The sequence below is a fragment of the Scyliorhinus canicula genome, chromosome 7 (genome assembly GCF_902713615.1).
Source record: "Scyliorhinus canicula chromosome 7, sScyCan1.1, whole genome shotgun sequence".
Lineage (NCBI taxonomy): Eukaryota > Metazoa > Chordata > Chondrichthyes > Carcharhiniformes > Scyliorhinidae > Scyliorhinus > Scyliorhinus canicula.
Genome location: NC_052152.1, coordinates 167,324,958 through 167,343,146, shown reverse-complemented (window position 1 = coordinate 167,343,146; position 18,189 = coordinate 167,324,958). Strand labels below are relative to the sequence as shown.

General features: G+C 44.3%; 1 protein-coding gene and 1 long non-coding RNA gene across 3 annotated transcripts in view; one reads left to right on the top strand and one right to left on the bottom strand.

The window, feature by feature from the left end:
• gdap1l1 (ganglioside induced differentiation associated protein 1-like 1) overlaps window positions 1–18,189 on the top strand; it is a 98,766-nt gene that overhangs the window by 16,418 nt on the left and 64,159 nt on the right. For both annotated transcript variants that reach the window (XM_038803226.1, XM_038803225.1), the window contains exon 3: window positions 11,599–11,791. In XM_038803226.1, the coding sequence (XP_038659154.1) occupies window positions 11,686–11,791 (106 nt within the window). In that variant the 5' untranslated portion in view covers window positions 11,599–11,685. The remainder of the gene's footprint in view (window positions 1–11,598; window positions 11,792–18,189) is intronic.
• The window catches only part of LOC119969521, a 43,883-nt gene continuing 41,770 nt past the window's right edge, over window positions 16,077–18,189 (bottom strand). Inside the window, exon 3 of the long non-coding RNA XR_005461390.1 lies at window positions 16,077–16,265. This is a non-coding gene — a long non-coding RNA (uncharacterized LOC119969521). The remainder of the gene's footprint in view (window positions 16,266–18,189) is intronic.

Sequence of the window (18,189 nt, the reverse complement as noted above, 5' to 3'; positions counted from 1 at the left end):
TGCTCCCGTTAGTGGTGGGAATCATGGTGACTGGAGCAGGAAATTTGAAGTAATGGGAAAAATCAGTTTCCCACTGTTGGGAAATCAGTTTGGAATTCTGTACTCCATTTGGGCAGCACGGTAGCATTGTGGATAGCACAATTGCTTCACAGCTCCAGTGTCCCAGGTTCGATTCCGGCTTGGGTCACTATCTGTGCGGAGTCTGCACATCCTCCCCGTGTGTGCGTGGGTTTCCTCCAGGTGCTCCGGTTTCCTCCCACAGTCCAAAGATGTGCAGGTGAGATGGACTGGCCATGATAAATTGCCCTTAGTGTCTAAAATTGCCCTTAGTGTTGGATGGGGTTACTGGGTTATGGGGATAGGGTGGAGGTGTTGACCTTGGGTAGGGTGTGCTTTCCAAGAGCCGGTGCAGACTCGATGGGCTGAATGGCCTCCTTCTGCACTGTAAATTCGAAATTCTATGGCTGTTGATAGCAGATTAAAAGAGGCTTGACTTTCCCGCTGATCTATGTTAGGAATCACATTCACATTCATTTGCATCTCGTTCAGGCTCATTAAAAGCCAAAATCATTGGAATCAAATTAAGTGCCCCCTCATCGAGTAGTTAGAATTGTCTATTTCACCACTGTACATGGCGTCCATCTGGTGAGCTTCACTTGATAAATGACCTCAAGGTATATAGATGCTGCTTTTGCCTACCTTTAAGAAGGTCTCAATTTGACTGCGTATCATAGGCAGTTCGGATCCCCACACTTCCGGTTCCGAGTCCACGCATGCGCATGGCGGCAGAACCATGGCGGATTCGGACCATGGGCCATCACGAAGAAACAAGGTTCCCCCGATCAGCCCCGTGCCCCTTCATCGGACCGGCTCAATAGCTGTCCCGGCTGCCCATAAGGCCTCCCCCAGGTGCTGGATCCCCCTGCCCCCCACCAGGGCGGCCGTGGACTGAGCCCGCAGCTGCCGCACGAGAGTCCCGACCGGCCATACGTGGTTAGAACCACGCCGTTGGGAAATCGGCCAATGGGGTGCAGAGTATCACTGGGAGGGCCTCTGGCAATGGCCCCCCAGCCTCGTGGCGTGATTCACAGACGAGCGATTCTCCGGGGCCCGGAGAATTGCCGGAACGGCACCGGGCGCGATTCGGTCATGAATGTCAATTCTCTGCCCCCGCCGCGCCAAACGCGATTTTGGCACAGGGCTGCGGAGAATCCAGCCCGTTATCTTTTTTCAGATAGCCTGTTAAATAATTTGTTGACAAAGGTATAACTACTCGGATAATATAAGGGTCCGGGGGCCTCTCTTCAAAATTGTTATCTTCCCACTTTCAGAAAGTACAAGAAAGGTGCGTTCTTGTACTGCATGGAAAAGACTACAAGAGATGTTATACTTTACCAATTTATTTACAAGTTTATTACAGAACTATTTAACACACAATATACTTTCAAGTGCTCAGTGATAAGTGCAATCACAGCATTAAGGACTGTAAAAGATAAAAAACATAGTGTTAGCACTAACACAGAATCCAATAAAACTTAAAAATACAATGCCACAGCTGATATTAATTTAAGAATACCTAGCAGTATTAAAAGTAATGTTTACCTGAATCCCCGAATGTATCAGTTGTTGCATAGTTGGATGCAAAAGCTGTCTGCTTTACGATAGCCAGCTCCTTGACAATTGAAGAAATATTGCAGTGCATCTCTTCCTTCTACAATATTCTTGATTTTCTGAAAGAAAACTGAAACAGTTATACACCTCTAAACCAGATTACATAATTATTTCGCAGCAATGGGCTTTACCTCGTTGATTAAGTCCTCCTCTTAGAGGTGTCCTTATTATTCACTATAATTTAATTAATAATAATGATCTTTATTAGTGTCACAAGTAGGCTTACATTAACAGTGCAATGAAGTTACTGTGAAAATCCCCTAGTTGCCACACACTGAGGGAGAATTCAGACTGTCCAATTCACCGAACAAGCACATTTTTCAGGACTTGTGGGAGGAAACCACTAATTGTTAAAATAGCTTTATTATCCACATTTTGAGCTTGATGTATGGTCATCATGTTTTTTGTATCTTTTCTGTTTATCTCCAATTGTTTCTTTTTTTATTGAAGTAATTTTATACTTTTAATTGAGGGATAGACTTTTTTAAGTCTGTTTTTCTAATTTGCTGAGGTAAGTTTGAAAAATGCCTTCTGAATAAATAAGGTGAGACAATACAATCATAAAAGCTTTTAAAATTCCTTTGAAAATGACTTTAGTGATTTTTATTACCTTCCCTTCGTGTGAGAAGAACTTGAAAGGCCCTGATGTTACTTTTAACGTGGTACAGATGGTATCTGTTTAACACCTGTTAAAACCAAAGCTGTCAGCTAGTGCTGCCCATGTATATGCTTTAAGGGTTCTGGGTAAAAATGGCTACCAATGAATATGTGTCCACATTCTCAATTATGAAGAATAAGTTGGGGGGGTGCAGTTTCTGTGGAAGGCACGGAGGGTGTGCAGGAAAGTGTCGGGGAGGTGCAGGGGGGTTGTGCAGGGGAGGTGGGTTGTCTGGGTGTGTGGGGAAGGTGGTTAGGTTGTCTGGAAAAGGGGGAGAGTGGGTTAGAGGGTAGATTCAGTGGAATCAATGATGGACTCCTGTTCGGGGGAGGGAGGGGGTGAACCCAGGGTATTGATGGTAGGAAGGAACAGTTACGGTCACAGGGAGAAGTGGGATGCCGATGAGGCAACCATTTTTTGCCCATCCCTAATTGCATATGAGAAGGTGGTGGTGGGCTGTCTTCTTAAACCATTGCAGTCCAGGTTTTGTAAGTACATCCACAGTCCTGTTAGGATAGGATTTTGGCCCAGCGACAGTGAAGAAATGGTGATATATTTCTAAGTCAGAATGGTGTGTGGCTTGGAGGGGAACCTATACGTGATGGTGTTTCCATATGTCTGCTGCCCTTGTCACTCTAGTTGGTAGCCGTCATGGGTTTCGAAGGTGGTGTTGAAGGAGTCTGAGTTCTGCAGTGCATCTTGTAAATGATACACACTGCTGCTGTTGTGCATCAGTGTGGAGGGAGTTTGTGCCAGTCAAGTGGGCTACATTGTCCTGGATGGTGTTGAGGTCCTTGAGAGCTGCATTCATCCAGGCAAGTGGAGCGGATTCGATCACACTCCTGACATGTGCCTTGTAGCTGGAGAACAGGCTTTGGGGAATCAGGAGGTGCAGGATTGGTAGTCTCTGACTTGCTCTTGTAACCACAATATCTATATGGCTCATTCATTTCAGTTTCTGGTCAAAGATAACCTCCTGGATGTAGGAATCCTAGGGAAGGCCCACTGCTGGGCTGCTAAGTGTCCAATAGGCACTTAACACTATGGGCCCCACAGCAGAGGTGACACAGGTCTCTCACTTGCTTTCCAACCACAAGTGACCCTCCTGTCACCGGAAATAAATTCCCCCCATAGTCACTATTGTAATGTTGGCAAAAACAATAGTCAATTTGTACACAGCCATGTCGCAATAAAAGTAACAAGAACATTGACCAGCTATTTGATTTTTTTTGGTGGCGTTTGAGAGTTTAATGCTGACCAACATACTGAGAAAAATCCCCTGCTGGGGATAGTGACGGGGGATCTTTTAGTTCCAATGAAAGAGTAAACAAGACTTCAATTTGACGTCTGAGTGGCAAATGGTACCTCCCAACAATGTGGCATTCCTTCTTCTGATGTGATAGCCTGGTTTGTTTGCTGAAGCTTGATTGTAGAAGCTCTTGATTCACAGACAACATTTCAATCACTGAGCCAATAATGGCTTAGATTACAGGATACACTGAAGCACTGAGCTATGAGAACCACCCCACCTCTGTTCTCCAAAGGCTGTTAGTTTCAGTTTAGGTGTGGCCTCACCACAACACTCTAAAGCTTTGTTCGCCTGTAGGTTGGTTTGGGGGATGGACTCAACCATCTATTGTAAAAGTTATTGGGTTGGTCCTTGGGCATTGAAAGCCCATCTGATATAATTTGAGTAGGCTTGTAAATAAGCAAGCAAGAGTGGCAAAATGTCTGTTTCAGATGTAAGGCTGTTCTAACAGGTAGATTTTTGCCCTATGAAGATTATAGAATCTTGTTTTCAATGGGAAGAGAATGTGTCTTGCATAGTCTGCCATTTGTACCATGTGATAAGTGGTCTAACCAGTGTTGCTTAAACAGACCATTGGTGGGCACTCAAACGTAGGCCCAGCATGTTTTATTTTTGGGAGGAAGCTGCGGCAAGAGGGGCAGGTGTATAGTCTGGTACTATATTTGGGGCATAACCAACATGGATGCTTTATGACTTTCCTAGTCAGCGATACTTCATTGGATTGGATTGGATTTGTTTATTGTCACGTGTACCGAGGTACAATTAAAAGTATTTTTCTGCAAGCAGCTCAGCAGATCATTAAGTACATGGGAAGAAAAGAGAATAAACGGAAATACATAATAGGGCAACACAACATATACAATGTAACCACATAAGCACTGGCATCAGATGAAGCATACAGGGTGTAGTGTTAATAAGGTCAGTCCATAAGAGGGTCATTTAAGAGTCTGGTGACAGTGGGGAAGAAGCTGTTTTTGAGTCTTTTTGTGCGTGTTCTCAGACTTCTGTTATTCCTGCCCAATGGAAGAAGTTGGAAGAGTGAGTAAGCCGGGTGGGAGGGGTCTTTGATTGTGCTGCCCGCTTTCCCCAGGCAGCAGGAGGTGTAGATGGAGTCAATGGATGGGAGGCAGGTGTGTGTGATGGACTGGGCTGTGTTCACGACTCTCTGAAGTTTCTTGCGGTCCTGGGTCGAGCAGTTGCCATACCAGGCTGTAATGCAGCCCAATAGGATGCTTTCTATGGTGCATCTGTAAAAGTTGGTATGGGTTAATATGGACATGCCGAATTTCCTTAGTTTCCTGAAGAAGTATGGGCGCTGTTGTGCTTTCTTGGTGGTAGCATCGACGTGGGTGGACCAGGACAGATTTTTGGAGATGTGCACCTCTAGGAATTTGAAACTGCTAACCATCTCCACCTCGGCTCCATTGATGCTGACAGGGGTGTGTACAGTACTTTGCTTCCTGAAGTCAATGACCAGCTCTTTAGTTTTGCTGGCATTGAGGGAGAGATTGTTGTCGCTACACCACTCCACTAGGTTCTCTATCTCCCTCCTGTATTCTGACTCGTCGTTATTCGAGATCCAGCCCACTATGGTCGTATCGTCAGCAAACTTGTAGATGGAGTTGGAACCAAGTTTTGCCACGCAGTCGTGTGTGTCCAGGGAGTAGAGTAGTGGGCTAAGTATGCAGCCTTGCGGGGCCCCGGTGGTGAGGGCTATTGTGGAGGAGGTGTTGTTCATTCTTACTGATTGTGGTCTGTTGGTGAGAAAATCGAGGATCCAATTGCAGAGTGGGGAGCCAAGTCCTAGGTTTAGGAGCTTTGATATGAGCTTGGCTGGGATTATGGTGTTGAAGGCGGAACTGTAGTCAACAAATAGGAGTCTGATGTAGGAGTCCTTGTTTTCGAGATGCTCTAGGGATGAGTGTAGGGCCAGGGAAATGGCGTCTGACGTGGACCGGTTGCAACGGTGTGCGAATTGCAGTGGATCAAAGCCTTCTGGGAGTATGGAGGTGATGCGCTTCATGATCAACCTCTCGAAGCACTTCATTATGACTGAAGTCAGGGCCACCGGACAGTAGTCATTGAGGCACGTTGCCTGGTTCTTCGTTGGTGGTATTCTTGAAGCAGGTGGGGACCTCGGAGTGGAATAGGGACAGGTAAAAGATGTCTGCGAATACCTCTGCCAGTTAGTCCGCGCAGGCTCTGAGTGCACGACCAGCGATCCCATCCGGGCCCATCGCCTTCCGAGGATTCACTTTCAGGAAGGCCGATCTGACTTCGGAAGCTGTGATGGTGGGTGTGGGTGAAATATGGGCTGCTGGGGCATTCGACAGCGGATTGTTGGTTACCTGCTCGAACATCTGCAAACTACTGCAGTACTTTGCCAGACATAATCATGGACCAATACAATGGAAGGCCATGTTCACCAATGCTCTCATCGGTCATGGTACCTGAATACAGAGGATAGTACATTCTACTGTTTGGGCTTTATATTATACTTACTTTTTAATTGCTTGTTAAATTGCGTTATTACGATCCCAAACAGGACCTCAACGGTGACTAGGATATTGGATCGAAACATCAATATTTTAGTTTATTTTAACACTGTGCAGAAAGAATGATTCACTGCAGGAGTGATTTCATTTAAAAAATGGGGCTTTGGTATTTTTAAAACAAAAACTTTATTATAAGTATAATATTAAACTTTTAACTTCACACCCGAAAAAAAATAGCTTGCAATTATCTCTTAACACTACTTATCAATTTCTCATTAATCAGCAAGTAAAGAAACATACAGCTCTCGATCCAGCTGTGACATCATCTCCCCAAGCTAAAAAAAAAACAAATTAACTTTCCCAGGTACTGCAAGCACATTAACTCCCCAGGGACTTCCCCAGGCAAACCACTATGCATTAGCCCAGACTGAAAAACACATTATTTCGTGTTCCTTTGGGCGGCATGGTGGCACAGTGGTTAGCACTGCTGCCTCATAGCGCCAGGGACCCAAGTCAATTCCAACCTCGGGTAACTGCCTGTGTGGAGTTTTTATGTTCTCCCATGTCTGTGTAGGTTTCCTCTGGGTGCTCCAGTTTTGTCCCACGGTCCAAAGGTGTGCAGGTTACGTTCATTGGCCGTGCTAAATTGCTCCTTAGTGTCCAGGAGGTTGGATGGGACGGGGTCTGGGCCTGGGTCGGGTGCTCCTTCGGAGGGAATGTGCAGACTCAATGGGCCGAATGACCTCTTTCTGAATTGTAGGGATTCTATGATTCGTCAATTTCACTTGCTGGCTACTAAACCACCCAGGCCATGTAGAACAGAATTTGTTTTAAATAAACATGACCATTTCATTCAAGCACGTTTGAACCCCTGGCTTTTAACCCTTAAATTGCCCAATACATTTAAAATCCAATTTTCCTAAAATCTTCCAGTTATCAAAGCATGTTCACCAGTTATATCTATTACATTCCAGTATTTTCTATATCTCCTTCTGCTAATGTAATACTATTCATCTCTCCAGTTACTTCATGTTTATTAATGTCTTTTCACCTTGATGCCTTTGTTTTGAATTCATCCTAGGCCGATGAGAGGCAATTTCTGGCTTAGGGTCTTAAGTGAGGTTAGTTTGAGACCAAAGCTTTTTGCAACTTGGCTTTAAATTGTTAGTTCCATCAGTTGACAATTAGGCCGTAGGCTGAGGGGAAATAGAATGATCGCATTGGTGTAGTCAAAGATGCTTTTCTGAGATTTGAGCTCAGATATGTTGTTGAGTTGATGTAGAGGAGAGCTTTAGGTGAAAAACAGGCATGTTGCTTTACCTGTCCACAGCCTGACAATCACATGCTCAGGAGGTATATTGGTTACTGTGTTCCTTAGATGTCTCAGGTTCGTCCTTAAAGCAAGTGATGTTCCAAATCCCATTTCAGGCCCCTTTACAAAATTAAAAAATAAATAAATTTAGAGTGCCCTTTTTCCAATTAAGGGACAATTTAGCGTGGCCAATCCACCTACCCTGCACACCTTTGGGTTGTGGAAGCAAAACCCACGCAAACACAGGGAGAATGTGCAAACTTCACACGGACAGTGACCCAGAGCCGGGATCGAACCTGGGACCTCCCTTTACACAATTAGATTGCAATTGATCATGGCACAGTAACCTTCACAATCCTTTAAGTAGCCAAACCAACAGTCTTTAAAGCGACCATGGGAGAGAGCTGCCAAAAATGTAAATAAGTAATCTTACCTGAATATAGAGTCAAGGGAAGCTGGAGTTACCAATGTAATTCCATGAAACACAAAATAAACACCAGTAGGATGTGTGAGTATGGTCAGCACACTACTTAGATGATGGGGCATGGTAACTAATCTCTTTATTCACAGAGGACCGTGAAACAGCATATTTTTATTTAAGCTTTACTTTGACAGATTTGGAGTGTCTCAGAAGTAAAGCTAATATGAATTTTGCCAGTAAAAATCTTACTGTGGTGCCTACACCAACAGATTAAAGAAGATAATTTGAAGATAACCCAACTGGAACCCTTTAGCCTAATTACTTAGATGCAAATATTACTTCTTATTATCTCCAAGAATAATTGTCTCATATTAAAAGATGTTAGAAATGAGCATGACAACTTAAAATGTGTAAAGTTTTTTCCTGAACTACCACTTGAAAAAATTAGACCTCTGTATATTTCCCAATTTATATGATTTATTTCACTGTGGTACATAATTAATCATTTCTTTCTGACAGCAGTGATCATTTATTGTGATCACTGACATGGTAGTAAGGATCTAAGAGTAGAAGCTGCACCCACAGAGAGGCTGTAGGTCTGTGGGTCAAACCAAATCATTCATGAACTGCACATCTTCTAAAACACTTTGCAGCTAAATAAAGTATTTCTGAAGTGTAGTCACTGTTGTAATACAGGGAACAGGGCAGCCAATTTATACACAGCAAGCTCCACCAAGCAACAGTACAATTATCACCAGATATTGTTTTTGTGTTATCGATTGAGATACATATTGGCCAGGACACTGGAGATAACTTCCCTACTCTTCTTTAAAGGAGTATCATGGCATATTTCTGACCACCTAAGAGGGTAGACAGGGCCTCAGTTTAATATCTCAACTCCAGCACCTCTAACAGTGCAGCATTTCTTCAATACTGCACTTGAATGTTAGCCATGATTTTCTGCTCGGGTCCGTGAGTGGGGATTGAACCAAAAACTTGGTAAGAAGTCTTACAACACCAGATTAAAGTCCTGGTCTTCAGGATGACCTCATTCACCTGAGGAAGGAGCAGTGCTCCGAAAGCTAGTGATTCGAAACAAACCTGTTGGACTTTAACCTGGTGTTGTAAGACTGTATACTGTGCGCACCCCAGTCCAATGCCGGCATCTCCACATCAAAAACTTGGTGACTGAGAAGCAAGCATGCTTCCAGCTGACCCAAGAGTCAGAAATGTTGAAATAACTCATACAACGAAAATGGCAAATAATGATGACCTTTGACCCAGAAGCAGTACAATAAAGAAAATTTGTAATTTCTTTCAAAAGTCTAAGGAATCAGGGCAGCACGATGGCGCAGTGGGTTTGCCCTGCTGCCTCACGGCGCCGAGGTCCCAGGTTCAATCCTGGCCCTGGGTCACTGTCGATGTGGAGTTTGCACATTCTCCCCGTGTTTATGTGGGTTTCACCCCCACAACCCAAAGATGTGCAGCGTTGGCCACGCTAAATTGCCCCTTAATTGGAAAAAAATAATTGGGTACTCTAAATTTATTTTTTTTAAGTCTAAGGAATGTGTAATTGTTTTTAAGAATGTTTGACCAGGATTTTTAAGAGGTTGCTTCATCGTAAGGATATCAATTGTATCTTTCGCTTTTTATTCTTTCACAGGATGTGAGTGTTGCAACTAGGCCAGCATTTCTTGCCCGCCCCAATTGCCCTTGAAAAGGTGGTAGTGAGCTGCCTTCTTGAATCACTGCAGTCCATATGGTCTAGGTACATACATAATGCTGTTAAGGAGGGAATTCCAGGATTTTAACCCAGTGGCAGTGAATGAACAGTAATATAGTTCCAAGTCAGCTAGTGTGTAGCTTGGAAGGGAAATTATAGGTGCTGTTGTTCTCATAAATCTGTTGTCCTTGTCCTTCTAGGTGGTAGAGGTCATGGGTTGGGAAGGTATTGTCAAAAAAGTCTTGGAGAGTTGCTGCAGTGCATCTTGTGGTGTTTCTTGGCATCTGTGGTAGAGGCAGTAAATGTTGAAGATGGTGGATGGGGTGCCAATTAAATAGGCTGCTTTATCCTGGATGGTGACAAGCTTCTTGAGTGTTGTTGGAGCTGTATTCATCCAGGCAAATAGAGAGTATTCCATCAAAATCCTGACTTGTGCTTTGTAGGTGGTTGACAGGCTTTGGGAAGTCAGGAGGTTAGTTAATCACCACAGAATTCCAAGTCTCTGACATGTTCTTGTAACCACAAGTTTTATGTGGCTAACACTCAGGATATTGATAGTGGGGGATTCAGCGATGGTAATGCCATCGAATTTCCATTGTAGGTAATTAGATTCTCTCTTGTAGGAGCTGGTTATTGCCTGGCAAATGTATGACACAAATATTACTTGCTGCTTATCAGCCCAAACTTGGATGTTGTCCAGTTCTCATTGCATATGGACATGGACCATTTCAGTATCTGAGGAGTCGCGCATGGTGTTGAACATTGTGAAATCATCAACGAACATCCCCATTTCTGATCTTATGATGGACGGAAGGAAATTGATAAAGCAGTTGAAGATGGTTACACCCAGGACAGTACCTTAACGATACATCGCAGTGATGCCCTGGGCCTGAGATGATTGACCTCCCCCCCCCCCACTGCCATATTCCGCACACCCCCTCTTCCATTGACTCCAGTTTTGCTAGGTCTCCTTGATACCACACTCGGTCAAATTCCACCTTGACATCAAGTCTAGTCATTGTCATCTCACCTCTTTCTTTCAGTTTCTTTGTCCATGCTTGGACCAAGGCTCTACTGAGATCAACAACCTTGTGGTCATGAAGAAACCAAACTAAGAGTCAGTGAGCAGGCTATTGACAAGTACGTGTCACTTGGCAGCGCTGTCAGTTGCACCTTCCATTACTTTACTGATAATCGAGAGTAGACTGATGGGCTGCAATTGGCCATATTCTTGGATAATCAGAAATACTGGTCCATGTGGCCTGGTGACCCTAAACCTGGAAGCAGTACCAAGAAGAAGGAAGTTAGGATACAGACACTGTGTGGCCAGATTCAAAGGGTGGAATTCTCCAACCCTTCCCACCGGTGGGATCCTCCGGTGCCACCCCTACCATGGTTCTCTGATGGTGGCATGGACGAAAGATATAAATCCTGCCAATAGCTATTGGCGAGCTGCCTCTGCTATGGAGAAATCAATGGTAGGGGGCTGGGGAATTTCACCCTAAGAAATAGCAACAGGGGAAGGGTAGAAAAGGCAGATTTACAAGGAACTGCATTTATAATACTGTTAAAAGGGACAGAAAGATGAAGACAGGGTTAGAGCAGTATGCTATGCTTCGATTTTGCCAGAGCTGACCAGAGCGTTTAGCGATGTTTATTAAAGGCTTCAGCCAAAGGAATCTCTGGGGAATTTGTTCCATCAAGACCTTCATACCCCTAACTAATGAGGTTTTGCAGGAGTGTGGCATTTGGGTGACAAGAAGCTCTGGGAAGCTCGAATCGAATATGAAGTAAATGTTACAACAAGAAGTTCTGTTGCAAAATACTTCATTTGGGAGACATTTGATGAATTTGGTCATTTTAGTTTACTGTTCCCCCATGGGGATCGTAATACAAATAAAGTCTCAAAAAACTTCAGTCATTGCAATCCTTTAAAAGCAGGTGCACAAACCACAAAAACTTCTCCGGTATCGCTGACAGGTCATGTGAAAAGTGCCTCTCTGTTTCAGGTTCGTCTACTAATTGCAGAAAAAGGTGTGCAATGTGATGAACGAGATGTTAGTTTACCATTAACCGAACACAAAGAACCATGGTTTATGCGGCTGAACCTTGGCGAAGAAGTGCCAGTGATGATCCATGGGGACAATATCATCAGTGATTACAACCAAATTATTGATTACCTAGAGAAGACCTTTGTGGAAGGTAAAGTTTTATTTTATCAAGTGTTTACAGAGCAAAATATTAAACTTGCCTTCTGAACATTGTTAAGGTAAAATGCATGTGAGGAATCACCATTTGACTTTTGTTTGTTTCATTCAGAACAATGAGTGAATTAATTTTTTAAATGGTTTTATTTCTGATACTTTATCTCTCAAATTAAATCTTAATTCCAGGCACGCTTGACTAGGAGTCCAACAAATTAAAAGAATTGTTTTGTCATGTATGACTGAAAACCAATCCGTATCTGTGAATTAATAGAAACTAAGGGCGGGATTCTCCGGCCATGTTCGCCTGGTGACCGGAGAATTCCGCCCGAGGTCATAGATTTTCCTATTGTCGGCATCTCGCCCGTGGCATTCTTGTGGTGGGCAGGGCGGAAGAGTCCAGCCCTAAATAAGTACAAATTCTCTTTTTTTGTCCATGTCCTATAACAATGCCGCAAGAATTTTAGTGCCTGTGTGAAGGGAAAGTAGGCAAGCAGGAATGATTCCTTTGACTAAGGGTGGGATTTTCCGACCCTTCCCACTGGCGGGATCTTCCAGTCCTGCCAAATGCGACTCCCCTACAGTGGGATGGGTGAGCCACGCAAAATACTGTAGACATCAATGGGACTGGAAGATCGCACTGATGGCCAATGGTGAGCCTCCCCTGCTGCCGCAGGTGAGTGAACAAATCCTGCCCAAGATGTGTTGTTGGAAAGTAGGGCGAGTGAGGCTTTTAGTACTGGGTTCAACTAATACTGCAGCGACAACTTGTATTTGTTCAAGATGGAAACTTTTACCCACAGTATTTCAATCTACTAAAACAGTGCCTTTCATATAGAAAAATATTTTAAGGCACTTCACAAAGGATCAAGACAATTTGAATGGCATGGCAAACAAGGTGACCAAAAGCTTGGTTGAAGAGGTGGAGATTAACGCGGATCTTAAAGGGCAAGAGGAAGGTAGAGCAATAGAAGTGTTTTAGAAAGAAATTCCAGAGCACGGTGCTAGGTGCCTATGACATTTGTCATATAATAATAATGTCATTGGAAATAGTTGCTTCAGGGTTGCTATGTGATTTACTGCTCGTGGACCACTAAGTCAATCCTAATTAAAAATCATGGGCGAAATTCTCCGACCCCCACGACAGGTCGGAGAATAGCGGGAGGGCATTCCCGACATTTTTCCCGCCCTCCCGTTATTCTCTCCCCCCCCCGCCCAACTCCCGACACGAATCGCTGCCGCCGTTTTTTTACGGCCGGCAGCGATTCACAGCTGTTCGATGGGCTGAAGTCCCAGCCCTTTACGCTGTTTTTACGAACGGCAAACAGACCTGGTCTGGCCGTTCGTAAAAACGGCGGGAACAACTCGCTTTTTATAACCATGGCACCGATTGGCACGGCAGTACCACGGCCGATCGCGGTGGGCACCGATCGTGGGCAGCGGGCCCGATGCCCGCGCACTATTTGTCCTTCCGCCGCCCCGCAGTATCCATTCGCGGGGCGGCCGAGGGGCATCCCGGCCCGCGCATGCGTGGGTTTCGCGCAAATACGCGATGATGTCATCCGCGCATGCGCGGGTTGGAGTCTTCCAATCCGCGCATGCGCGGCTGACGTCATATGACGCGTCAGCCGGCGCTAACTCCGGCAAGCGGGCTTAACGAAATTCGTTAAGCCCGTGATGCCGGAGCTTGCGGCGTCGGGCTGCTAGCCCCGACCGGGGACCAGAATCGTTTCCCGGTCGGGAAGGGGCGCGCTGGCGTCAAACCCGCCCGGGTTTGACGCCAGCCTTACGATTTCTCCCGTTTTGGGAGAATCGCGCCCCATAATCTTTGAACTGTTTTCCGTTAAAATATACACAATGGTAGTCTTACTGTGAAATATACTTGTACTTTATTCTAGATATGCATGTTACTATAAAACATCTGGGAGTAAATTAACACTGTAGCCTTTCCATAACCCTAACAGGATGTGGCGGAATGGCCATAAAAGAGGCAAAGACCTGGCTACATCAGATCACTGCCTTTCCCAGGAGTTTCTGTATGCCTAATAGGGAATGAAATTGCCATCCTGCTCTAAACAAGGCCATTCATGAAGGAAGGGTATGCAGGCTGCATGTTCTCATATCCCAACTTGGTGCACATTTCGGCCCCTTGAAAGGATTCAAAGAAATACTTTCCATTGGAATTGAGCCAACAACCATTTTCAACCCAAACCATTCATTGCCAACATTTGGAAAAGAGTATTGAACCTCCTCAACTCCTTCCCCCACCCCACCTGATTTCCACACCGAATTTCAGCCACTCGATTTTGGATATTCAATTTCTTTCAGTGGCTTTCATTATTTTTTAAGAAATGGAGAAACAAACTTTAAACACATTTGCTTAATTAAAAACAAACAGAAGCAAACAACTTTTCAATATTATAGTATTCAATAAGCCTTCATGAATCAGAACTACTTAGCCATTTATTCAGAAACAGAAAATGCAAGTGTTAATTTTTCCAAGTTCACATAGCTGATTGTGAGCATTACAGGGAATTATTTTTTAACCATTTAAATTAATGGCCAGAATGAAGATCGTGTGGTGCCCTGGGTAGCATTCCTCCCTCTGAGCCAGAAGCTCTGGGTTTGAATCCCACTCCAGGACTTGTTGGCCACGGAAGGACAGTTCATGATGTGTTTCAAGCAGGTTAACAATTGGCCTGCTAATTCTTCCAGCACTTTCCCACTATTCCTTAAAGGGAACAAAGTGTGCGTCAAGATGCAAAAAAAGACAATGGCCAAAACTTTGAAAACACAACTTTCTGATATTTGCTCCTGCCAACCAGGCTCCCTCCCAGCAGTTTGAAGTCGGAGAGTCAGGTATAAAAAAAACAAACTGACTTGTTATTGACAGGGGACAAGAAGTAAACTGAAACCCTTGTGCCCTTTCCCTTACTGTCTGTTGTTTTGGAGAGGACAATACTTGTGGTTCTTAGCCCCTGGAGTGTGTGGGCAATTTAGAAATAACAGCAGCAAGCTTTATGGGTTTAAATAAATTCATTCACACACACACACCCAGAAAATCTGAACGCTATGACATTCATACACCACATGCTCAAATAGCTACAATTAAAGAAGTTAGTGCATTTCTACAATTGTTAAACCAAAAGAATTGTTAACAGTTCACATGCTTGGCTTGTTGAAGAAGAACCGTTGTGGAGCCGAGTAAGGAATAAGTATTTTTCCACTCTTAAATTGTAGTCAAAACTCGGCTCGGAATCAAATAGCTTAATTCAGATATCTGCATTATTGCAGGATTCCCTCAAATAAATAAATGTTCAGCAGGACACAAAGCTAGACATTAGTGGTTTTCGGATATGGAGGTCAAATTTCTTTACAGATGACCTTGAAGTTTTGGAATTAGACTGGAGGGATCTCTTAAGATATTATGTGTTCAGGTCCTTAAAGGGAAAGATGACACATCCTTTTACTGCAGCTGCTGTCTCCTTCGGTGTTCTTTGCTAAATGTCCAGGTCTTTCTGGGTCTTCCGATAAAACCTCGTTATTTTCAACTGGTTTTGCTCATGTGACCATTACAGGTTTTCTCCACCCAAAATTGCTTAGCTGAAAGCCATTGCTATTTAATGGAGATAATTTATGAATTCTGAACACTTACTTTTTTTAAATTTTAATTTTAGAGTACCCGATCATTTTTTCCAATTAAGGGGCAATTTAGCATGGCCAATCCACCTAGCCTGCACATCTTTGGGTTGTGGGGACGAAGCCCATGCAAACACGGGGAGAATGTGCAAACTCTAAACGGAGAGTGAACCAGAGCCGGGATCGAACCCGGGTCCTCGCCGTCGTGAGGCAGCAATGCAATTCTGAACACTTACAAAGGATGAATTGCTTTCTTCCCAGCTCTTGGGTTTCCCACTGAGTCTTGACTTGTATCTCAGGTGAACCCCCAGACAATAGCATGTGTGAATTTCACAGATAGTATCTACCTGACCCTTGGCAGCCATCAGAGTCACCTCATGAATGTCCATTAAAAAAAATATAAAAGACAGTTCCAGAAGCTTCCAGATGTTTTGGGTATGTCTTCGTTGGTCAAAACAGACTGGTTAAGGTCAAAGTTGAATTTAATATTTTGTTGAACCACTAATAAATTAAATTTGGAAACTTAAAGCTTTCGGTTCTAATTATGATGATTTTTATGAGCTCTTCCAGTTATGCAAGCTGTCCCCATTATGACCTTTAAATGGCCCGTAGAGGGCAACCCTGCCCCTCCCCCTCCCCTCACCTCAAATGGGTGATCTTACTTTAGGGAATACACAAACATAAAGAGAGGTAAAAAGAACTGAACGATCTTTGAAACCACGGAACTTGCACAGTTTAGTTCTTCATTTCTGTAATGTACACCAGGGCTATTGGCAGACTTGACCTCTTGAAAATCGTTACTGAAGGATTTATTTCACAGCCACCCTTGAGTCCTGAAAAATATAAATCAATAGTTAGGAAAGATGACTCGAACATAAGCATTAAGTTCCATCTGATACCCAGATGGTAGCACAGAACAAATGAATAATTTGTTTAGAGAAGAACACAATTCTTTGATCAAAATAATTCACTGTGCTGCCAAAAGGTGCAATTTAACCACTGCGTTGCATCCAGCGCTGATCTGCACATGGCGGGTTAAATAGTGGGATAGGCCAAAATTGAGATTCACGCCACTGGCCCGCTCCCGATAGCATGTTCTGGGTCTCGCCCAAATATGGCGTGCTGATCATTAATGCCAATTTGCATTCATTTCTAACTCATTAGAGAGTGTGGTAGTATGACTAGGGTATTACGGTACCTGGGAGTGTGAGCTGCCATTGGTGCAGAGGGCTCGCTGCCCATTGGCCCAAGTATCGTGTTCTCCGTATTCCTATTGGCTAAGAGTAAGGTAGCTCCACCTATGAGGCGGGGTATAAGAACCCATGTTCCCCAACAGCCAAGCTATTTCTGTACGTCTGCTGCCGGGCTCACTTCTTGCTGATTAACGCCTTTCGTTTCGGACTTCACCTACGTTTCGTGTCCATTGATTGTGCATCAGAGAGATTGAAGTCAAATGTAATGGCCTCCTGGGAATTAACCGCCTCCCCAGTGAGAAATCACGGGAGCGTCGTTTAGTACTCCTTTTTAAAAACGTGAAGCTGGTGCAATGACCGCTAAGGGACACTGAGGAGGTGAGTAGCCATTTTTATCTTTGGGCATGCAGCTCAAGTGTGTAGAAGATTGCGTGGCAAAGAAGGTAGTACGTATGTTCCCCAACCGGAAACCATGGTTTAATTGGGAGATTCAGGCCAGGTCTGAGGCTTTCAAAACAGGCAACCCTGACTGATATAAGAAATCCAGGTACAATCTCCGCTAAGTCATCCGGGATGCCAAGAGACAATACCAGACTAAGCTAGAGTTACACACTAAGGATGCGGTCTCTCATCGGTTGTGGCATGTCTTAAACAACATAACAGGCTACAAAGCAAACCCAAGTGGAATCTCTGGCTGCAGCGCATCCCTCCCCAATTAACTCAATGCATTCTATGCTCATTTCAAGCAGGAAACCAACAAATCGGTGTCAACTGCCCCAGCAGCCTCAGACACACCCAGACCTGTCGTCACAGCTTCCAAAATCAGATCTCCTTCTTGAAAGTGAACCCTCGGAAAGCGACAGGTCCTGACAGAGTCAGTGCTCGTGCACTCAGATCCTTCGCGGACCAACTGTCAGATGTGTTTGCGGATACCTTCAATCTCTCCCTACTCTGTTCCGAGATTCCCACCTGCTTCAAGAAGACAACTATCATACCAAAGACGAACGCGGCAATGTGCCTCAATGACTACAGCCCAGTGGCCTTGACATCTACCATTATGAAGTGCTTCGAGAAGTTGGTCATGAGACATGTCAACTTCATATTCCCAGAATGCCTTGATTCACTGCAATTCGCATACTGCCACAACCGGTCCACAGCAGACCCCATTTTCCTGGTTCTACACTCATCCCTGGAGCATCTCGACAACAAGGACTCCTTCATCAGATTCCTACTTATTGACTACAGTTCCCCTTCAACACTATAATTACAGCCAAGGTCATATCAAAACTCCAAAAACTAGAACTTGGCTCCTCCCTCAGCAACTAAATCCTCGACTTCCTGACACATAGACCACAATCAGTAAGGATAAACAACACCTCTCCACGATACCCACGATAGTTCTCAATACCAGGACATAGAACATACAGTGCAGAAGGAGGCCATTCAGCCCATCGAGTCTGCACCGACCCACTTGAGCCCTCACTTCCACCCTATCCCCATAGCCCAATAACCCCGCCTCACTTTTCTGGTCACTGAGGGCAATTTATCATGGCAAATCCACCTA